The sequence below is a fragment of the Rhinatrema bivittatum genome, chromosome 3 (genome assembly GCF_901001135.1).
Source record: "Rhinatrema bivittatum chromosome 3, aRhiBiv1.1, whole genome shotgun sequence".
In the NCBI taxonomy this organism is placed as follows: Eukaryota; Metazoa; Chordata; class Amphibia; order Gymnophiona; family Rhinatrematidae; genus Rhinatrema; species Rhinatrema bivittatum.
Window position 1 is genome coordinate 278744876 of NC_042617.1, and position 22394 is coordinate 278767269.

The 22394-nt window shown below is 47.7% G+C and overlaps 1 protein-coding gene across 10 annotated transcripts in view; it reads left to right on the top strand.

Moving 5' to 3' along the window:
* PAN2 (poly(A) specific ribonuclease subunit PAN2) overlaps positions 1-22394 on the top strand; it is a 136449-nt gene that overhangs the window by 106311 nt on the left and 7744 nt on the right. For all 10 annotated transcript variants that reach the window (XM_029594778.1, XM_029594782.1, XM_029594785.1 and 7 more), the window contains one exon: positions 3236-3373. In XM_029594778.1, coding sequence (XP_029450638.1) covers positions 3236-3373 — 138 coding nt within the window. The remainder of the gene's footprint in view (positions 1-3235; positions 3374-22394) is intronic.

A 22394-nucleotide genomic window follows, 5' to 3' on the forward strand; every position in this document is an offset into this window, starting at 1 on the left:
CAGCCGTCTCTTCTCCAAGCTGAACAACCCTAACCTCTTCAGCCTTTCCTCATAGGGGAGCTGTTCTAATCCCTTTATCATTTTGGTTGCCCTTCTCTGTACCTTCTCCATCGTAACCATATCTTTTCTTGAGATGCGGTGACAGAATTGCACACAGTATTCAAGGAAGGAGGATCCCTTATTTACTCCTTACGCCCACCACTTCATCTCACATTGTGGAGGTTGAAAGGACAGTACTGTCATATCTGAACATAGCACCACCAATCCAGGAGGTATTGTTGCGCTCCAGGAAGTTGTCCACAAGGAGAAATTATCAGTCCAAGTGGGCCAGGTACTCGGACTGGTAAGGGAAAACTCAATGTGAATCCCTTCTGCCCGCCGGAATGGCTGATGGAGTAACTCCACTCCCTATACCAAGCAGGATTGCCGACAGCATCAGTCAGAGTACATGTCAGCGCGATCGCTGTGTACCACATTCCTCACAAGGGCAGTCCGGTGTCCTGCCAGCCGCTAGTCTCAAGATTTATGAAGGGCATCTTGCGTCTGCGCTCACTGGTCCAGAAGCCACCGGTTCTGTGGGACCTTAACCTGGTTCTGGAGCAACTGATGCTCCTGCCCTTCAAAAACCCATGGACAGTTGCCATGTGAGGTATCTCTCCTGGAAGGTCACCCTCACCGAGGCCTGGAGGGTGAGTGAACTGCAGGCACTGGTGCATTATTCACCGTACCTACAGTTCCACCACGATAAGGTGACACTACGAACACATCGCTCCTTCCTCCCCAAGGTGGTATCGGCCTTCCACCTCAATCAGTCCATCGACTTGCCGATTTTCTTCCCGAAGCCGCACAAGTCTGATACTGAGAGACGGCTGCACACCTTGGATTGGAAGTATGCCTTGGCCTACTACAAGCGCCATACTCCCTCGGAGTCAAGAGCTTCTCTACTCCCAGTGTCAAAAAGGACCCTCTCATCATGGGTCTTGCAAATCATCCTATTCTGCTATAACAGAAGATCAGAGACTAGCTACATTGCCAAGAGCCCATCAAATAAGAGCGATGGCAGCGTCCATCGCCCATCTACATGACGTATCAATTCAGGACATATTTAAAGCCACCACATGGGCATGTCTGCATACCTTTACTTTGCACTACTGCCTTAATCAGAAGACAGCCTCAGATGCAGTGGTGGGGAGAACTATACTCACGGCCGGAACAACCAGAGAGACTGCCCACAACCATAGTCTCGGCTGTGTCTCCCCTTGGCCTACCAGAAGGGACCGCGCACAGTGTCAGTGGGGCGCTCAACTGTTCAGCTTGGGACTCCACAGACAACATGGTTAATTCAGCCTGCTTATCCATGGGAAAAAACAAGTTTGCTTTCCATGGGAAAAAAGCAAGTTTGCTTTCCATGGATAGTAGGGTAATTAGCCATGCTACTCCGCCCATCTCCCCAGATAGTCTCAGCAAGTACAGCACAAGCTCAGATAATAGACTTGAGGCAAGCTGGGAACCGCAGGGGGAGGACATGCAGGCAGGTACACAGAGCAGAGCTCTGTGTGCGTTGAGGACCTCTGCCACCTAGAGGACCGGAGGATGTCCCCAGACAACATGGCTAATTCACCCTGCTATCCATGGAAAACACCATTCACAGTAAGAAAACTTGCTTTTTCCTTCATGCCTTTCTTACTAAACAAACACACTTCTTATTCTCAGGTCGATCCAGTAAAGTGTGCTCCGTCGGAGCGCACTGTCACCCTGCTCTGGACGCGTGTTTTCCCTTACCCCTTATTCAGTAAGAGGAGGAAAACACGCGGCCCACCCGCGGCACCTAATAGCGCCCTCAACATGCAAATGCATGTTGATGGCCCAATTAGGTATTCCCGAGCGATCCAGTAAGTAAAATGTGCAGCCAAGCCGCACATTTTACTCTAAGAAATTAGCGCCGCCCAAAGGTCGGCGCTAATTTCTTCCAGCGCCAGGGAAGTGCACAGAAAAGCAGTAAAAACTGCTTTTCTGTGCACCCTCCGACTTAATATCATAGCGATATTAAGTCTGAGGTCCCCAAAAGTAAAAAAAAGTAAAAAAAAAAAAAAAAAAAAATTTTGAATTCGGCCCGCGGCTGTCGGGCCGAAAACCGGATGCTCAATTTTGCCGGCGTCCGGTTTCCGAGCCCGTGGTTGTCAGCGGGCTCGAGAACCGACGCCGGCAAAATTGAGCGTCGGCTGTCAAACCCGCTGACAGCCGCCGCTCCAGGCCAAAAGGAGGCGCTAGGGACGCGCTAGTGTCCCTGGCGCCTCCTTTTCCTCGTTTGCACCACGTCGCCTAATTTAAATACTGGATCGCTCGCACCGGCGAGGGGCCGGTGCGCGCGCCGGGAGAGCGGGCGTTAGTCCGCTCTCCCACGGACTTTACTGGATCGGGCTGTGTGTGAATGTAAGTGGCAATTTTCAAACTGTCTGTATTGGGACAAAATCTGCAGGTAAGTTTTACCTGCCAGATTTGCATCAGTTCTCAAAGCAAAAGCACATGTGTACTTCACCTTTGAAACTTAGCACAGGTACAAAGTATGTGTGGTCACTTGCTTTTTCTGCAATTACTTTTTAAATGGAAAAGTGCCACAAAGATTTGATAATGCCATCTATGTGCACACTTCCCCCACCACCAGCTTGGGAATGCCTCCTCTCAATGTGAGTAAAACCACACACTTTATAGTTTAACATGTGAACTTTTAGTTGCATAGATCCAGCACAATTTTCAGATAGCCATGGGTAAATCACTTTGAAAGTTGACCTTATAAGTTCTAAAGCTCAAGATACATTCTGTCCTAAGTTGCTTCGTTGATGGCAGCTATGTCTCAGGGGGGAAGTACTTCCTACTGGCTGAGGAGAGGAGGTGGCATCCAAGGAGGCTTCTGTCGAGAATAGTACAGGGAAGAGCTTTCCATTTCTTCAGCCCTCATTACCTGACGCTCTTCTCATCCTGAGCTCTTATCTCAAACTTGGAGGCTTCTGAACAGTCACTCCTAAGAGTCTCCCCATCCCTACAGTGTACACAGACTCTTTAAAGCAGGAGCTTTCAGAAGCCTCCACCAGAGTACAGAAATGCACCTGTGTTGCGAGGTCCCAGAAGTGTATCCTCCAGCACACAGGTGCTCCTGTACTCGCACCTGTCAGGAAGGGGGGGGGGGGCACATTGTCAGCAGCACTGGTGTCATGGTTTGTCCCTTCCTCTGCAGGCCAACTTTACTCAAGAAGACGAGGGGACATATGTTTATGACCTGATGGCTACAGTAGTCCATATCCTGGACCCACGGACTGGAGGAAGCCTGGTGGCCCACATCAAAGTCGGGGAGACTTATCACCAGAGGAAGGAAGTGAGTGTTGGGGTGACTTGAGGGAAAGGCTTGTGCTGTGGACTTGTATGCTGTGTGCAGAAGTTCCCACTGGTGAGGAGAGGATGGACCCCACGAATCTTATTAGCCTCTTCTCATACAGTATATGTTGTCAGCCAATGAATGCAGAGCTGCCAAGATCCACGAGGGAGGTTTTAGGCCAGTCCTGGTTTTTTGACAACCCATTTTGATGCATTATGGGACTTGCACTATTGCATTCAAAGGGTAGAATCAGGGACTTTGCTTTGGGATGTAAGCTCAAAACTGGGAGTGGTCAAAAAGTCTCCCTCTTGGAACTGAGAAACTTGGCACACTACGAATGCATATTTAAAAAGAGAGTGTGCCAGAGCAGAATGGGACTGCAACCTTGTCAAAACTTCCACCGGTAAAAAAAATGGATCTTTGCACATGTTCCTCATGTTCTAGGCTTCTGCGTCTTGTACTTTTCTATTTCTGAGTTCAGAGGATGTGAAAGATTCTTAACCTTCAGGGACAGTTGGACAATGGATGTGGTTGGGTACAGTAAAAGGTGACTGTGTTGCTAAATCTCTGGCATCTGAGTCAGCAAGTCCTCCCTGGGAAAGGTCTGGGAAGTGCTGCTCAGTGCAGGGTTTCCAGGAGCTGTTCCGGTGATCTCACAGCCACTTAAGTTTTCAGGATAGCCCCAGTGAATAAAGAGATGTTATCTCCTTATAGTGTTAAACTGACGACATAAGTGCATCACCTTGTTACAAAGGTTACTAAAATAGAATGGCTGTATGTGATAGAAGATTGTTTAGGCTAACATTTGGGGAACAATTTTTAAAATTGTTTGGGCATATGCAAAGTCCATGGGTGCTTATAGCTGCAATTTTGCACCAGTTCCCAAAGGGAAAGAATGCACATAGTTTCCCCTTTGAAAACTACCCAAGGAAAAAATACCTGCAAAAATTTGCACTTGCTTTTTCCGTGAATATTTTTTTCTGGCAAAAAACAATGCAAGGCTTTGAAAATACAAAACTACACGTGTTAGTGCCTCCCCCGGCCTAACTCTGCTCCAGGAATGCCTGCACCGGAATGTGGGTAAAGCACTTAAATGTTATAGGTATTCTCTGTGGACAGCAGAACAAATCAGCCACACTAGTGGGTGATGGCGCCAGTGCAGAAGAACTCTCTTTCTGTTCAATGCTGCTCCCCCAAGGGGAGGAACTAGCAATTTGTAATACTCCGTAGGCGGAGTTAATGATCTGTTGTAGGTTGGCTCCCACAGAATGGCAGTCTATATCAGGGGTCGGGAACCTTTTTGGCCGAGAGAGCCATGAACACCACATATTTTGAAATGTAATTCCGTGAGAGCCATACTAACTACAACCCCCTACTCTCCTGACTCCCCCAAGACCTACCAAATTAATTTACTACAACCCCCTACTTTCCTGATGGCCCCCAAGACCTGCCAAATTAATTTACTACAATCCCCCACCCTCCTGACCCCCCCCAAGACCTGCCAAAAGTCCCTGGTGGTCCAGCGGGGGTCCAGGAGCGGTCCGGGAGCGATCTCCTGGACTTTGGCTGTCTGCTGCCAGTAGTCAAAATGGCGCCGACGGCCCTTTGCCCTCACTATGTCACTGGGGTCGACCAATGGCGGCGGTAGCCCCTGTGACATAGTAAGGGAAAAGGGCCGTCGACGCCATTTTGATTACTAGCAGCCGATGGCCCTTTGCCCTTACTATGTTACAGGGGCTACCACCGCCATTGGTCGACCCCAGTGATATAGTGAGGGCAAAGGGCCGTCGGTGCCATTTTGACTACTGGCAGCCGACAGCCCAAGTCCAGGAGATCGCTCCCGGACCCCCGCTGGACCACCAGGGACTTTTGGCAGGTCTTGGGGGGTCAGGAGGGTGGGGGGTTGTAGTAAATTAATTTTGGAGGTCTTGGGGGGCATCAGGAGGGTGGGGGTTTTTGTTAGATTTTTTACTTTTTTATTAAAGATTTGTCTGCGAGCCAGATGCAGCCATCAAAAGAGCCACATCTGGCTCGCGAGCCATAGGTTCCTGACCCCTGGTCTATATGATACTGCTCTAGTAGTGTAAGGAATAAACACTTAATGGAAATTCCCTGTACGTACCAGGATCAGTCCAGACGGTGGGTTATGTCCCCTGTCCAGCAGATGGAGTCAGAACAAAAGCTCGAGAGGGGGAGGTCCTATATGACCTCACACCTGAAGCTAGAATCCTCAGTATCTTCTGACTCCTGCAGATGTGAGCAGGGGACTGGCTAGTCCCCAGCACAGGTTATTAGGTTTAGGCCTTCCTATCTCTGAGGAATCAAGAAATTTAAAGAAGTTTTATATTATTTAAGTTTAGATAGAGAATTTCTCTGACAAAACTTGGTGACAGCTACTTTAGTGGCTGTCCTGCTAGGGGAGGGACTTGCTTTCAGTCTTCTCTCTCCTTTTTCTGTTTCTCTTTTTGAGGGTCCGTTTTGGGGGTAAGTGTGAATTTTCTCCTCAATTTTTTATTTCAGGACCTCACCTCTTGCCGTTTTATTACTGGCACTGGAGGGCAGCGTTTTCTTTTTTTCTGAGGGTTGACCGTCAGTGGCACTGATAGAGCTCCCCTCCTTCCCCCCCCCCTCCGCTCCCGTGTTTCTCTACCTTGCAGCCCCGCGAAGTTCATTCCCCGGGGCTGCTAGCTGCCGGGAGGTTCATTCCCCGGCAGCTCCTTCGGTTTTTACAGGGAGCCGAGGACTCTTTAAGGCATAGAAGAGCGCTAATTCTAAGGGGGAATTGTTTTTCTTTTTTGGCGCGCCGCCCGTTCCTGCCTCCCCTCACAGCTGTTATGCCGCGCGCGTCGACCTGTTCCTCGTGCGGTCGACAGACCAGTCGCCTTTCTGAGGGGCTTTGTTCCGCTTGTATCCCGGTGGAAGGAGCCGAAGTTCAAGCTGGGGATGGCACAGGAACTCTCTCTGAAGAGAGCTCTTTTAAACTGCGGCAAGCTCCGTTCCCGCTGTGCGCGGAAACGGCGGCCATTTTATTTTCAGATGAGGAAGCCGACGGTTCAGAAGAGGATGCAGGGGGCTCGCTTTTGCCGCCTCCCCCCGTTTTGGCTCCCCGGTCTGAAAAGAATGACAGTCAGTCGGCTACAAATGTTCCTGGTGGTTTTCCCCCGGGACTCCCCGGTTTTTCACCGGAGTTTGTGGTGCTTATGCACCGGGCTTTTCTGCAAAGCAGTCAGCCCCTGGGACCTCTCTTGGCACCTACGCCAGCTAAACTGCCACGTTTGGATGTTTCCTTAGGAGGGCCTTTGACGGCACCGCTTCAGCAGTCAGGGCTTTCACAGGCTCCCTCCAGGACTCCCGCTGGACCTTCAGGCGGTTCCAATATTAGTCCACCAGTGGACCCCTCTCAGGATCCAACTGGGAATGATCCCAGTGTGTCGGTCCAAATGGAGGGCGACGATCCACGGGTCCTTAGGATTTTTCAGGTTGAGGAGTTGGAGGGACTCATTCCTCATATTCTCCAAGAGATGGACATTGATCCTCCCCCGGACCCTTCTACTCCGGATCCTAAGGTAAAACAGGGGGATCCCCTTCTGGCAGGCCTTCGCCCTCTGGCCAAGGCTTTTCCCACACATCCCAGTTTCTTACAGTTGATTTCTAGGGAGTGGGATTCTCCGGAGGCTTCTCTTAAAGTAAGCAGAGCTATGGATAAGCTCTATCCTCTCCCTATGGATTTTCTCGAATTGCTTAAGGTCCCAGCGGTGGATTCGGCGGTTTCAGCAGTAACTAAGAGTACTACCATTCCAGTTACAGGCGGTACTGCTTTGAAGGATCTTCAAGACAGGAAGTTGGAGGTTTATCTGAAGAGGATCTTCGAAGTTTCCGCACTTGGGGTCAGAGCGGCTATTTGCACTGCCTTAGCTCAGAGAGCAGGACTGCGTTGGGTACAACAACTACTCACCTCACAGGATCTCCCGGATTCCGAGGCTCAACAGGCTGACAGGTTAGAGTCGGTGCTGGCTTATGGGGCAGATGCCCTATATGACCTTCTCCGGGTCTTGTCTCGCTCCATGGTGGCGGCGGTCTCGGCTCGTCGTCTTCTGTGGCTCCGCAATTGGTCGGCTGATTCTTCTTCCAAAGCTCGACTGGGATCCCTCCCTTTTAAAGGCAAATTCCTTTTTGGGGAAGATTTGGACCAAATCATTAAGTCTCTTAATGAAAACGCGGTACATAAACTTCCAGAAGACAGACCTCGCTCTACCAGGTCTTTCAGCTTCTCTAGAAATCGTTCTCGTACTCAGCGTCGAGCAAGAACTTCTAGGCAACAGCAAACTCCTCGGTATCCCTCCTCTCGTTCTCAGACTTGGAACCGGTCCTTTCGTGGGCGCAGATCCGGTAAGGAACCGGCTGGACCTCGCTCTTCCACCAAACCAGCCCAATGATGCCAGATGGACCCACGAGACGATCCCGAGGGTAGGGGGTCGTCTCTCTCTTTTCTACAAGGAGTGGGTCCACATCACATCGGATCAATGGGTTCTGGACATTCTAAAGAACGGTTACGCATTGGATTTTGTCCACGCCCCCAGGGACAGGTTCCTCTTCTCCCCATGCGGGTCTTCCCACAAACAAAAAGCTGTTCGGCAGACCCTCGATCGGCTGCTATCTTTAGGAGCAATAAAGCCAGTATCAGCCTCCAATCTGGGACGAGGTCATTACTCAATATATTTTGTAGTGCCCAAGAAGGAGGGCAATTTCCGTCCCATTTTGGACCTCAAGATCATCAACAGGGCGCTACGGGTTCCGCGTTTTCGCATGGAAACCTTACGCTCGGTCCTAGCTGCAGTTCATCAAGGGGAATTCCTTGCATCTCTGGATTTGATGGAGGCATATCTTCATATTCCTATTCATCCGGATTTCCAGAAGTATTTACGCTTCAAGATTCTAGGTCAGCACTTTCAGTTCCAAGCCTTACCTTTTGGCCTCGCCACGGCACCACGTGTCTTCACGAAGGTGATGGTGGTAGTTGCAGCTGCTCTCCGCAAGGAAGGGATCTTAGTTCACCCATATCTCGACGACTGGCTCATTCGGTCAAAGTCTCAACTGCAGGGTGTACAAGCCGTGAACCATGTGGTTTCTCTTCTACGATCACTAGGCTGGATCATCAATCTCGACAAGAGTCATCTCACACCCTCGCAGACGCTGAATTTTCTGGGAGCTCATTTCAACACAAAAGTGGGCAAGGTTTTTCTGAAACCGGAACGGGCACAGACGTTGCGTGCACTGATTCGACGATTCTCATCCCTCCCAGAACCCACAGCCTGGGATTATCTTCAGGTGCTAGGGACTATGGCGTCCACAATCGACCTGGTTCCGTGGGCCTTCGCTCATCTTCGTCCTCTTCAGTGGGCCTTGCTGTCTCGTTGGAAGCCGGCTTCAGGGGATTATCGAACAGTACTTCCAATCCCGGCGGTCACTCGTCTCAGTTTCCATTGGTGGTTAGACCCTCGTCACTTAGCTCGGGGAGTGTCCCTGGAGACTCCGGACTGGGTAGTAATCACCACGGACGCCAACCTCACCGGATGGGGGGCGGTCTGCCACTTAAGTTCCATCCAAGGAACTTGGACAGAAGAACAAAGGAAGTGGCCCATCAATCGTCTGGAGACCAGGGCAGTTCGTCTTGCTCTCCAGGGTTTCTTCCCGTTGGTTCGTCAAAGGGCGGTCCGGATTCTGTCCGACAATGCAACAACAGTATCTTACATCAATCGCCAGGGAGGCACAAAGAGTCGCCTTGTAGCGTGGGAAGCGGAGAAGTTGATGCGTTGGGCAGAACTCAACTTACTCCGCATATCAGCCTCTCACATAGCAGGCATCGACAACGTACAGGCAGATTTTCTCAGCCGTCAGCGTCTGGATCCCGGGGAGTGGGAACTCTCCATGGCTGCGATGTCCCTGATAGAACATCGTTGGGGCAAGCCTCGCTTAGATCTCATGGCCACAGCGGCAAACGCAAAGGCACCACGCTTCTTCAGTCGCAGAAGGGAACACGGTGCAGAAGGGGTCGATGCGCTAGTCCTGCCATGGCCACACCGGATTCTTCTGTATGTCTTCCCACCGTGGCCTCTGGTGGGGAAAGTGTTAAGGCGGATAGAGACTCATCCGGGTCCGGTGATCCTGGTAGCTCCGGAATGGCCTCGTCGTCCGTGGTTCGGAGATCTTCTCCACCTAGCTCAAGAAGGTCCGATCCGGCTCGGTCATCTCCCACAACTTCTCAGGCAGGGGCCCATATTTTTCGAAGCGGCGGATCGCTTCTGTCTTGCGGCCTGGCTTTTGAGAGGCGTAGATTCAGGCGTCGGGGATACCCGGAGGCTGTGATTTCCACTCTTCTACGAGCTCGTAAGTCTTCTACTTCGGTTACTTATGTAAGAGTCTGGAAGGTTTTTGAGGATTGGTGCGTTTCGCGCTCTCTTATTCCGAGTAAAGCTTCAGTCGCACAGATTCTTGACTTTTTGCAGTCAGGTTTGGAGATGGGTCTCGCCTACAACTCCATTAGGGTACAGGTGGCTGCCTTGGGAGCGCTTCTCCATAATGGAAAGGACTCGCTTCTCTCGGCACATCCGGATGTTGTACGCTTCCTTCGGGGAGTACGACAGTTGAAGCCTCCGATCAGACCACTCTGTCCTTCATGGAGTCTCAATTTGGTACTCAAGGTACTGGGGGATCCACCATTCGAGCCTCTACGGTCTTCCACCATAAAGGATCTTACGCTTAAGTCTATTTTCCTGGTGGCTATTACTTCAGCGCGTCGCATTTCAGAACTCCAGGCGCTGTCCTGTAGGGAACCATATCTCCGTTTCACGGACTGCGGAGTATCTTTACGCACGGTGCCTTCCTTTCTTCCAAAGGTAGTCTCTCCTTTTCATGTTAACCAGTCGGTCGAATTGCCTTCTTTCTCGTCGGAGGACTCTAGACATCTGCGTTCCTTGGATGTCAAGCGGTGTCTTTTGCAGTATCTAGCATCTACAAATGATTTTCGACTCTCAGACCACTTGTTTGTCCTTTGGTCAGGGCCTAGGAAGGGTTGTATGGCTTCCAAGGCTACTATCGCCCGTTGGTTGAAGGGTGCTATAGTCTCGGCGTACATAACGGCTGGAAGACAACCGCCATTAGCTGTTAAGGCTCATTCTGTAAGGGCTCAAGCGGCCTCTTGGGCGGAGAGTATGTCAGTATCTGCCCAAGAGATCTGTAGGGCAGCTACCTGGAAGTCACTGCATACCTTTTCCAAGCACTATCGTCTAGACATACGTGCTCCTGTCTTCGGATCTTTCGGAGATAGTGTCATTCGAGCAGGGCTTTCCAAGGCCCACCCGTAGTAGGGAAGCTTTGGTACATCCCACCGTCTGGACTGATCCTGGTACGTACAGGGAAAAGAAAATTATTCCTCACCTGCTAATTTTCGTTCCTGTAGTACCAAGGATCAGTCCAGACACCCTCCCTAATTTTTTGGGGGATTCTTGTTTGGGGAACGCCTCTGCTCCTCATTACTACTCTTTTCTGTCTCTACCTCTGACATTCCCTAGTTCTCTAGGGAATGGTCGAGTTTTGTGTGTTTGTTGGTTGCAAGTTCCATTGTTGTAATTGGTTTAAAACATTTCAATTGTTAATTATCTTTTTATGAACAGTTGTGTTTCTTGATTCCTCCATTTTTTCCTCTTTTTGGCTATGAAAGTCTTGTTACTGAGGATTCTAGCTTCAGGTGTGAGGTCATATAGGACCTCCCCCTCTCGAGCTTTTGTTCTGACTCCATCTGCTGGACAGGGGACATAACCCACCGTCTGGACTGATCCTTGGTACTACAGGAACGAAAATTAGCAGGTGAGGAATAATTTTCTTTTAGTGAATCCCTGGGCCGATGGCAGATGACAGTGCCCCCAGGAGGATATCCTGAGAGGGACCACCGGCTAGGCTGGAGTATGGAGATAAACACAGATAGTTCTTTATTAGACAGGAAGTAGAACCACCAGAGGCGGCAGTAGTGAGCTGATGTGCCCGGCAGGGCTGAAGTCCTTCCGATACTGGAATTGCGATCTCTGGGTTGCTGAGCTGTAGAGAGAGACTATAGGTAGTAAGTAGACAGGGTATGCTGGATACATAACCAGTAGTAGATGATACACTCACAATTGTAGATATCTGTAATGGCTTCTATGCAACAGAGTATTCAGTATATTCAGGAACAGAAGCCGTAGGTGAGTACTGGTTCCTATATGCAGTCTGGAAATAAGAACTCACAATCTCCGTACCTGCGATAAAGTCTTAGACAGAAGAGAGTCTTCAGAGATTAGGAACATAGGCCCTCGTGGAGTGAGTGCCGGTTCCTGTCTTTAATAGAACTCACAGTATTCACGTCTGCGATTGCTTCCAGGCAGTAAGGAGTCTTCTGAGCATTCAGGGACATAGGCCCTCGAGGAGCGAGTACCAGATCCCATCTTAGCAATCTGAAATTAAGAAGAGATTGGTAAGTACAAGAAGGTAGAGTAGCTTGGGCAAATCGTAACCAGGAAGAGAATGATTCGAGTCCTTGCTAACGCGATTAGTAGTTGCAAGCAAAGTCCTTTTAAGTTGGAAGCAGATGACGTCACCATGGGAGGACGCCCCCGAGGTTCGCGCCCTTGCCGGTACAAACTCTAGGGCGCGCGTGCCCTTACATCATCAGGAACATGACGGATCCGCAGCGTCAGGCCACCCGGGGATTCCAGAGAGACGCGGCAGCAGCTGTCCCTCAGACCCGGAGGGAGTCGCCACACGGGTGGAGCGAGGGTGAAGAGCAGGCACGAACGCAACCCTTTCCTAGCCCAGAAAGAACCAGAAGTCTTTCTGAGCAGTGGCGGCTGAAGGCAATATGTTGCCTGAGGCAAGGGATGAGATGGTGTTCCCCCTCCAAAGGCACAATGCAGGCCAAATAACCGAGAGGGCCAAGAGATGGCATGGAGGGAAGGGAGACTACCCTTGGAGTTTTGCTGAGTTGTAGTTCCTTGGAATCTGTCCCTTTCAGTGATTTGAAATGGTGGGGGAGAGTGGAGGCAGGGATAAGAATTCCCAGAGGTATGGCACTCTTGGGAACTATCCTGTCTCTTCCACTTCACCAGCTTCTTTACTGTGAGGAAGTGGGAGATGAGTGAATGGTGGGGCTCTGTGTGTCATGTACTCAAAGTATGGTGCATGTGTCTTAGGCATCCTAGATGAACCTTACAACCTTGCACCTCCCACTCCACCCTTCCCATAGACAAAAATTATGCATTTATCACAGATTTTAAATGAAAAAAGACATTCAAAGCAGTATTATAATAATGCATGTTGTGATACTTATACCTAAGATCTATATGCACTACTGTGATGCCAATGAGAAAATCCTGCAAAAAAGCAAAAAAAAAAAACCACTTGGAGCCCATATGATATTAGACATATTGTAATGCATGTTAGGTATGGGCTTGGCCCTTAAAAAGCCATGAATAAACAGAATTACCATTACAATTTATTTATTTATTTAACAGTTTTATATACCGACCTTCATAGTAAATAACCATATCAGATCGGTTTACAATAAACAAGAATATAACTGGGGTCACAATTCAAGAGAACGAAAGGTAAACAATAGGTAGGAATGAGTCAAAGTTACAATCAACAGGGTAAGGGAACTTGGAAGCTTGCAGGAAGCTGGAAGGAAGACAAGGCAGGAAATAAATAAACAAAGTGATAACAAAGTGATAACATAGTGCGTGCGGGTTAAAGCTTAATGGTGCTTTAATCTGGAAGAGTCAGAGTCCATTTGTAAGAATAAACACCGTGACGGGTAAGCGTGAGGACAACTAGTGCTTGTCTGGTGGGTCGGCGAAGGCTTGTAAAACCTCCATACCAAAACAGTATTAACTGCTAGCATTCAAACAGCAACAATCCTACCTATGAAAACGGATCACTACAAATATTACACCAGGCCCTAAAACATCAGTACACCTCTGATTAGGAAAACCGTTTGTTATAGATCCCTATGCAGAAAGTATTATAATATCATAATGCCTATGTATAGATCCATCGTTTGACTGCACTGTGAGTACTGTGTGCAGGTCTGGTCACTCCCATCTCAAAAAAGACATAGCAGACATAGAAACGTTACAGAGAAGGGCACAAAAATGATAAAGGGGATGGAAAAGCTCCTTTATGGAGAAAGGCTAAATAGATTAGGGCTCTTTAGCTTAGAAAAGAGATGACTGAGAAAGGATATGATTGAGATTTTAAAATTATGAGTGGGGTGGAATGGGTAAATAAGGGCATTCCATGAAGATAACAGCCAGGCGATTTTGAATCCCACTTGAGTTGATAGCCAGGTAGACTTGGGAAAGCCAGCACTTATCCCTGGGAGTGAGATACAAGGAACAGATCAACTATTGGAGATCTGCCAAGTACTTGTGACCTGGACTGGCCATTGTCGGAAACAGGATGCTGGGCTCAATAGACCTTGGTCTAACCTAGTTTTTAATTTTTATTGTACAAACAATGCAGAGAAATAATGGATTGTGACTTAATTTACTTTTAAGAGCATACTGATTTGCAATAAAAGTACTGTCTGAAACAATCTGTGTAAGTGTCATTTGTAATCCACACAAATCTGCTGACTTTTTAGGGGATCAAATACTTTTGCAAGCCATTGTATGTTTAAACAAGTGGACAATAGTGCAGTCATGCCTGGATGTCAGGCAGATGTTCCAGTTCCATTGTTTAGCTGCACTGACTAATGTGTTAGATATGAAGAAAACCATTTTAATACTTTTTATGTTATAACCTATATTTCTTAGTCAGGTTAACAGTAGATCATGGTTTCCACTTCATTCACTCATACCAGCCCAGATGAATGAGTTATGCCCACCCACCAGCAGTTGGAGACAGAGATCAACAGATGTTTCTAGAGGCTAATTATAAGTAGGGGGAGTCGTTCGCTAGCCAAGCTATATCCATTGGTCCTCAAGAGAGATGGGCTGCTGTTCCTGAAGGTAGGTGCACTTGCTTGTTCTGTGATGAAGAAGACTACTATTCTGGTGGAAGAAGGTGCAGCTCTGAAGGAAATGCAAGACAGGAAGATAATCAGTGTTGAAGCAAGCCTTTGAGGCTGCCAGTATGGCCCTACAGATAGTGGCTTGCACCTGTATAGTGGCAAGGTCTGAATTGTGTCTTGCACAGTGTGTGTTACCGTTCAGCAGGACTCCGGCAGGCTTCCACGGTCTGCAGCCCAACAGCTTCGCCCAGCTCAGTGCAGCACCGCACAACTCGCGGGTTGACTCCACCCCCTTTTTCATCAGCAGGCCGACTGGAAGTTCCCACAGTAGCGCGGGAAAAACTGGTATTTAAAGGGACTCTCCAGCACAACATTGTCTCAGCTACAGGCTTGCTTGTGCTGGAGCTTGCTGGATTCCTGCCTGAATTCTGTCTGCTGTATGTCTTGACCCGGATCGCCCTTGGAACCTCTGTCTGCTGCCTGCCCAGACCTGGATTGCTTATTGGACTTGCCTTGCTACCTGCCTTTTGGAATAGTTTGCCTTGGAACCTTGGTCTGCTATCTGCCCCGACCCGGACTGTCTTTCGGACTGCTGTCTGCCACCTGCCCCGATCCAGAGTGTTACCTCAACTTGACTAAGCCCTCTGAGTCAGGTTCTACCTGGTTCCACTGTCTGATCCGTAACAGTTAGCCGAGGCCATGGATCCTGTAGATCTGACCGCCTTACAAGCGATTCCCGGATTAGCCTCCCGAATTCAACAACAACAAGGAGTACTCGATCAGGTAACAGGAGTTCTGGAACGTCTAGCTGCCCGCATGGACACCTTGGCACTAGCTCCATCTGGGACCCCACCTGCCACCACACCGCCATCTGCCGTTTTACGTCTTCCACCTCCACCTCATTTCAGTGGAGCTCCTCTGCAGTGTTGGGGGTTTCATAAATCAGTGCTGTATGCATTTTTCACTCCAAGCCTCACTATTTCCTTCAGATAAGACCAAAGTCACCTTTATTTTGAACCTGCTGGAGGGTCCAGCCTTAGGCATTAACGTGACTTAAAGAAGGCTGTCATGTACAATTAATGATCCTCTGACCTAGCGTTATTAATGGGGATGTTTTCAAAAAGTGAGAATTATCTTGCTGTTAATTGTTAAAATGATAAAAAAAAGAACTAATTTCTCCTTATTGTGTTGAAAGCTGCCAATGTCTAGAAGCACCAGGATGTAATTTATGCTTCTCTTAAACTCCCACCTAAAAATATCTAGACTTGACATCAGAAGGACTTCTGTATTATGAGCGGGTTGAAAACCAACTTAGTATAGATCAAGCATTTCGTTTCTATCCAAAAAATGTTGGACTGCCTCGAACTGCACCTTCAATAACTTTAGTCAAAAATTGTAATAATGATAAAGGCCTGTAATTTGTAAGGTTCAATGGATCTAAATCTAATTTTCCTCAGGAGGTATTACAGGTGATAACTCTGGGAATCCAGCCCAGATATTTGATACTTTCTCTCGAAAAACTCAGCAAATAATCCTTCCCACTTCCCCTTAGAGCTGTAGTTTAGCTTGCTTTTAAGATTGAGGAAATCTGGGTGGGAAGGTCTCCGCATGCACAAAAAGACCACCTTGGTCTTTCTGAGTTCTGAGAGTATTTTTCTGTCTCTGCACCATTGGATGGCATCACCCACTTGTGTGGCTGATTTATCCTACTGTCTATGGAGAGCACTTGTTACATGTGAACAGCTTAGCTTTATAATGATAGATTGTAATTAAAATTTATGTACAAACCACTATCCACAATGAATATGCATGAGAGAAATTTGCATACACTGGAGGCCCAGTATAGGAAAATTGGTTCTTACCTGCTACTTTTCATTCCTGTAGTACCACAGATCTGTCCAGACTCCTGGGTTTTGCATCCTTGTCAGCAGAAGACAAAGTTTTCAATGACCCTGCTATATAACCCCGAGTGCCACCTGCAGTCCCTCAGTATTGACCTGTATCCAAGCCAGAAAATCTATTCCTAATCAATTCATTTATAAGCTCCCTCCAGGAACCAGAGGATGGTGACCTTTTTAGTAGATTAAAGCAAAATGAACAGCGTGAACCCCAACTGACAACTCTGCCGTACATGCCAAATAACAGGATGAGCGGATGACTCTTCCCCCCCCCCGATGGGTGGGTTCTGGACTGATCTGTGGTACTTCAGGAATGAAAATTAGCAGGTAAGAACCCATTTTTTTTCCCTGTATGTACCCAGATCAGTTCAGACTCCTGGGATGTACCTAAGCTCCCTAACTAGGGAGGGACCTGGAGAGTCCCGCTCACAGAACACTCACCAAAGACCGTGGAAGTCTGAGTCCTGATGTCCAAACAATAGTGCCTGGTGCAAGTGTGCAGTGACTTCCATGTTGCTGCCCTGCAAATCTCCTGTGGAGAAACCTGCTGAGCTTCAGCCCACAAGGCTGCCTGAGACCACATCGAGTGGGCCCTCAATCTTTCAGGTACTGGTCGACCTTGGCTAAATAAGTCGAACCTCCTTAAGCCAACACACAATAGTAGCCATAGAAGCTTGACAATCATTCGTCACCTTCAGATACCTCAATAAGGCTCGCTGCACATCCAAGCCTAAGCTACCTTGTATGAGGTACAGAGGAGTCCAACTCTGGAAAAGCTGGGAGCTCCACCGTCTGACATGAAATGCCAACAGCACCTTCATCAGAAAAGAAGGCACCATATGCAATAACATTCCTGACTCTAACTCTTAAAAAAAAAAAAAAAAAAAAAGGATCCCGCCAAGACACAGCCTGAAGCTCTGATATCCTCCTAGCCACCAAGAAAACTATCTTAAGGGTCAAGTCCTTAAGAGTTGCCCTCCGAAGTGGCTCGAATGGAACCTCACACAAACCTCTGTGCATGAATTAAAGTTCCAGGACAGGCAAACTCTCCTTAATAGAGGATGTAATTTCTTTGCCCCTTGGAGAAAACAAATAACATCCGGATGTGTTGACAGAGGATAACCCTCTACCTTGCCTCGTAGACAACTGAGAACCACCACCTGAACCGTAAGAGAGTTGAAAGCAAGACCCTTGACCAAACCCTCGTGAAGAAAGGATAAGATATACGATACTGTAGCTTGGAAAGTCTGTACCCCATTAGCAATACACCAGGCCTCGAAAACCTTCCAGACTCGTACATCTGATATAGATGTGGACTTTCACCTAGCCTGTAACAAAATGGCAGTTACCGCTTTGGGATATCCTTTCCACCTCAGACACCGCCTCTCAAAAGCCAGGCTGCTAGACAAAAGTGAGCCACCTGATCTGAAAATATTGGGTCCTGATGAAGAAGATTCACCAGTTGACCGAACCTCGATGGCCCGTCCACTGTCATGTTGACGAGATCCGTGAACCAAAGATTTCGTGGCCACTCTGGCATCATCAAAATCATGTTGCCCGGATGTTTCTCTGGCCATCGCAACACCTTCCTACTAGGGGCTATGGATGAAAGACGTAAAGAGCATTGCTGGGCCATGGGAGAATAAAAGCATTGATGCCCTCTGCCCCATACTGTCTTTGATGACTGAAAAACCAGAATGCTTGGCATTCTGACAAGTCGCCATTATATCCACAATGAGAGCAACCCCACTTTTCGTGAATGAGCTGCATCGCAGTCTCTGATAGCTCCCACTCTTCAGGGTCCAACACTCTGTGACTGAGAAAATATGCCTGCACATTGTCAACTCCTGCGATGTGTGACGCTGCTATCCTTTCCAATTGTTACTCTTCCCATACAATTAACTCCTGAGCGAATCTTGGTTTCTCCCTGCCCGTTGATATAGGCCACCGTCATCACATTGTCCGACAGAACCCTTATTGACCGACCTCTCAACAACTGCAGAAAGGCAAGTAAAGCGAAACACACCGCTCTGGTCTCTAACTGATTGATAGACCAAGAAGCCTTCTCCTTAGACCATCAGCCCTGCGTTGACTGACTTTGACACACCGCTCCCAACCTGACAGGCTGGCATCAGTAGTAAGAATCACCCAATCCAGAACCTCCAGTTCCTCACCACGCTCCAGATTGGACTAAAGGAGCCACCATAATAGGCTGTCCCTGCCAATCCCCTCGAGCGGAAGTGGAAGATGAAATTCCTCCAACAGAGGGTCCCACCTGGAGAGAAGAGTCCTCTGAAAAGGTCACACATGCATGAATGCCCAAGGCACCAACTCCAAGGTCGAAGTCCTAGAGCCCAGGACCTGCAAATAGTCCCAGACCCCGGGCACCGACAGTCTCAACAACTGATGAATCTGCCCTTGCAGCTTCAGAATCCTCTCTTCCATGAGAAACACTTTGCCACTCCGCATATTGAACCAAGCCCTCAAATATTCTAAGGTCTGAGTGGGAATAAAGTGGTTGTTTGCCTGATTCACCGTCCAGCCAAAAGACTCCAAGCACAACATAACTTTCTGCACCGATTGATGACAAAGGTCCTCCGTCTTTGCTCGAATGAGTCAGTCGTCTAGATAGAGGTGTACCAGCACCCCTTCCCATCGCAAGTCTGCTTCCACCACCACCATAACTTTAGTGAAAGTGCATGGTGCCGTAGCCAGACTGAATGGGAGAGTCTGAAACTGAAAATGCTGCTGTAGCACCATAAAGCGCAGAAACTGCTAGTGTTCTGACCAGATGGCTATGTGCAGATATGCCTCTGTCAAATCTAGAGAAGCCAGGAACTCCTCTTTGTGTACCGCCACAATGACTGAACATAGGGTCTCCATCCGAAATTGAGGAATTTTCAGAGCCACATTCACCCTCTTTAAATCAAAAATTGGGCAAAACGTCATCTCCTCCTTGGGCATGATGAAATAAATGGAATTCCTTTCTGTGCCTCTCTCCTTACGAGGAACTGGGAATATGGCACCTAGTTCAAGCGGTCTAGAGTTTCCTGAATTGCTAGCTGCTTGCTGGGGGTACTGTAGGGGAAACTAGAAAGAGATCTTGAACCAGACAAGCAAATTCTAAAGAGTAGCCATCTCTTACTACATTGAGAACCATTTCATTTATGGTAATTTTGGTCCACTCCTTGTAAAACAACGCCAGGCACCATCCTATGGCTGGAATAGAGGAGTGATCCATCCTCACCTCACTGTGAGGATTTTGCACCAGTTGTGGTTCCCCCTGCGTTGTCCCAGGAAGGTCTCCAATTTCCTCAAAAGGACCGACTCCAGGACTGACCCCTGGGAACAGCTTGCCTCTGAAGCCCCGAAGAATCTGTTGCCGGTCAAAATTGTCTATTATTCTAAAATGGAACCGAGCCCGAAAGAATCTTTCGCCCTTAGGCTTGTCTTCCGCCAACCTGTGCACCTTGGACTCTCCCAGGTCCTTCATTATCTGTTCCAAATCCTCACCAAACAAGAGCTTTTCCTTGAAAGGAATAGACCCTAGCTGAGACTTGGATCACACATCTGCCAATCAGTTATGCAACCACAATAACCTCCTGGCTAACACCATAGACATCATAATCCTAGAAGATGTTCTGACCAGGACGTACAACGCATCAGCTCGGTACGCCAGTCACCTCCAAGTGCTCAGCCTTTTGTACATCCTGGCCTGACTCAGGCTGCATCTCCTGTAATTGCTGGACCCAGCGCAGGCATGCCCTCTGCATAAAACTTCTACAGATCGGGAAGCCTTCCCCTGGAGAAACAGTGCTGAAAAGTGCAAGGGAGAGAGGGACTGAACCCGGTGGAGTGTGTGAGCTGACTCCCGCCCCTCCCGACGTCATCTGGGATCGATTGCTGCACCTGTTTAAAACTGAGCGCAACACAGGTCAGTGGAAGCCTTCCCCTGGAGAAACAGTGCTGAAAAGTACAAGGGCGAGAGGGACTGAACCCGGTGGAGCATGTGAGCTGACTCCCGCCCCTCCCGACATCGTCTGGGATTGATTGCTGTGCCTATTTAAAACTGAGTGCAGCGGCGCGCACCATAGAAACATAGAAACATAGAAATGACGGCAGAAGAAGACCAAACGGCCCATCCAGTCTGCCCAGCAAGCTTCACATTTTTTTCTCATACTTATCTGTTTCTCTTAGCTCTTTGGTTCTATTTCCCTTCCACCCCCACCATTAATGTAGAGAGCAGTGATGGAGCTGCAACCAAGTGAAATATCAAGCTTGATTAGTTATGGGTAGTAGGGCGTGCCCCTGGGGAAGATTTTGTTGGAAAGTTTTTCATCGTGATTGATGGGAAAAAAAGGAAAATGAAGATCACTGCATCCACACCTGTGGTAAAGGAGGTGAAGGGCCCGATGGACTCTCATCTCGTACGAAGGGTGAGTCAAACCTCGAGAGAGGTTATCCCAGATATTTCATTTTCGTTGGGGGCTTCTGTTAGTCCTGCCCAGAACCAGGTATCCAATTTGGCCTCTGGAAGTAATGGGGTTATTGCTATAGTAACAACTCCTAATTTTTGGAGCTAATAACAGCTAGTGACGGAGGAAATAAATCAACTGATCAGGCTTTAGTCGGCAATGTAGTTGGTGGAAGTAACATAGTAATGTGTGCAAGTAATATACCTCTAGAAATAGATTTTGAAGTGACTGAGCCTGAAAATATCACCTTGGTTGATGTATGGAGAGCTGTTATGAAAATGGAGAGAAGATTATCTCAATCCATGTCCCAATCCACTAATTTTGCCTCTGAAACTAAGAAAATACTGGAAGACCAAGGAAAACGAATAGATCAGCTAGATATCAAGTGCATCCTCGGCTATGCAAGTTACCTCTCTGCAGGCAACAGGACTACCTTTATAAAGGACACTGTCATTTATAAGCAATTAGAAGGATTAGAAAATAGCATGAGAAGTAAGAAGTTACGCCTTTTGAATTTCCCTGTTACGAGATTACTGTCAGCACAGGAATTGTTTAAGAAATATGTGAAAAAAATACTGAGTATTCCTAATGATTTGCTTATTCCTAAAATGTATTATATCTCTGACTGTAAGAGAGCTGTGGTCGCACTTGAGGGGGGTATGGATGTCTTATCAGCTGAGAGCCCTAATTTATCATCTTTTTTGGAGTCCTCAGTTGATGACATCCAGAAAGAGCCTTGAACAGGAAAAAAAATCTAGTCCTGCAAAAATATTTAAAAAATAATGGCTTTTATTTCTGCGGTCAACTAGTTCAGGTGTTTCCAGATGTTTCCAGGAACACGCAATTAAGAAGGAAGCAGTTCTTATTATTGAGACAAAGAGTGCTAACCTTTGGGACCACTTTTTTTCTCAAATTCCCCTGCAAGTGCTTGATCACATTTCAAAAGAACAAATTTGTTTTCCTTGATCCTGTACACCTGGAAACATTTCTTGCTGATAAAAGGTGGATAGGGCGGTAGCAGCTCCTATATTGGATAATGTTACTGGTTAAAAGTAAATATATCTCCTTATGTCATATTTTGTGACTTTTGCCTTAAATTTTTCTAGTAAATTTTGGCTTCCCAATAATGTGGACTTAAATATTGATGTTACATTTGATTATTTCTTTTATCTTACAATTGTAAGTTTGCCAAAAATATTGTAATGTAACTCAATTGTTTTCTTATTTTCTTTTTCATTTGTAAAATGCATTAAGAAATGTAATAAAGTACAAATTAAAAAGAAAACAAAAACTTCTACAGATCGCTGCTCTTAAGCTCAAGGACAAAACCTAAAAAATCCTTTTGAGGTGAACCTCCAACTTCCGATCTTGGATATCCCTTAAATCAGCAGACCCTGCTACCAGATTAGTTGTCATCTTAGTGACTGCCGATATGGAAGCATCAACATTGGGAAGCGCCAGAAGCTCCGTCTGCTCGGGCAATGGATAAAGCTTTGCCATAGCCCTCACAACTCTCAAGCTGGCCTCAGGAGTATCCACCACCAAAGTTGATCCACCAACTTATTCATAGACTTGTGATATGGGAAGGCCTTCGCTGGACCCCTCAAGCC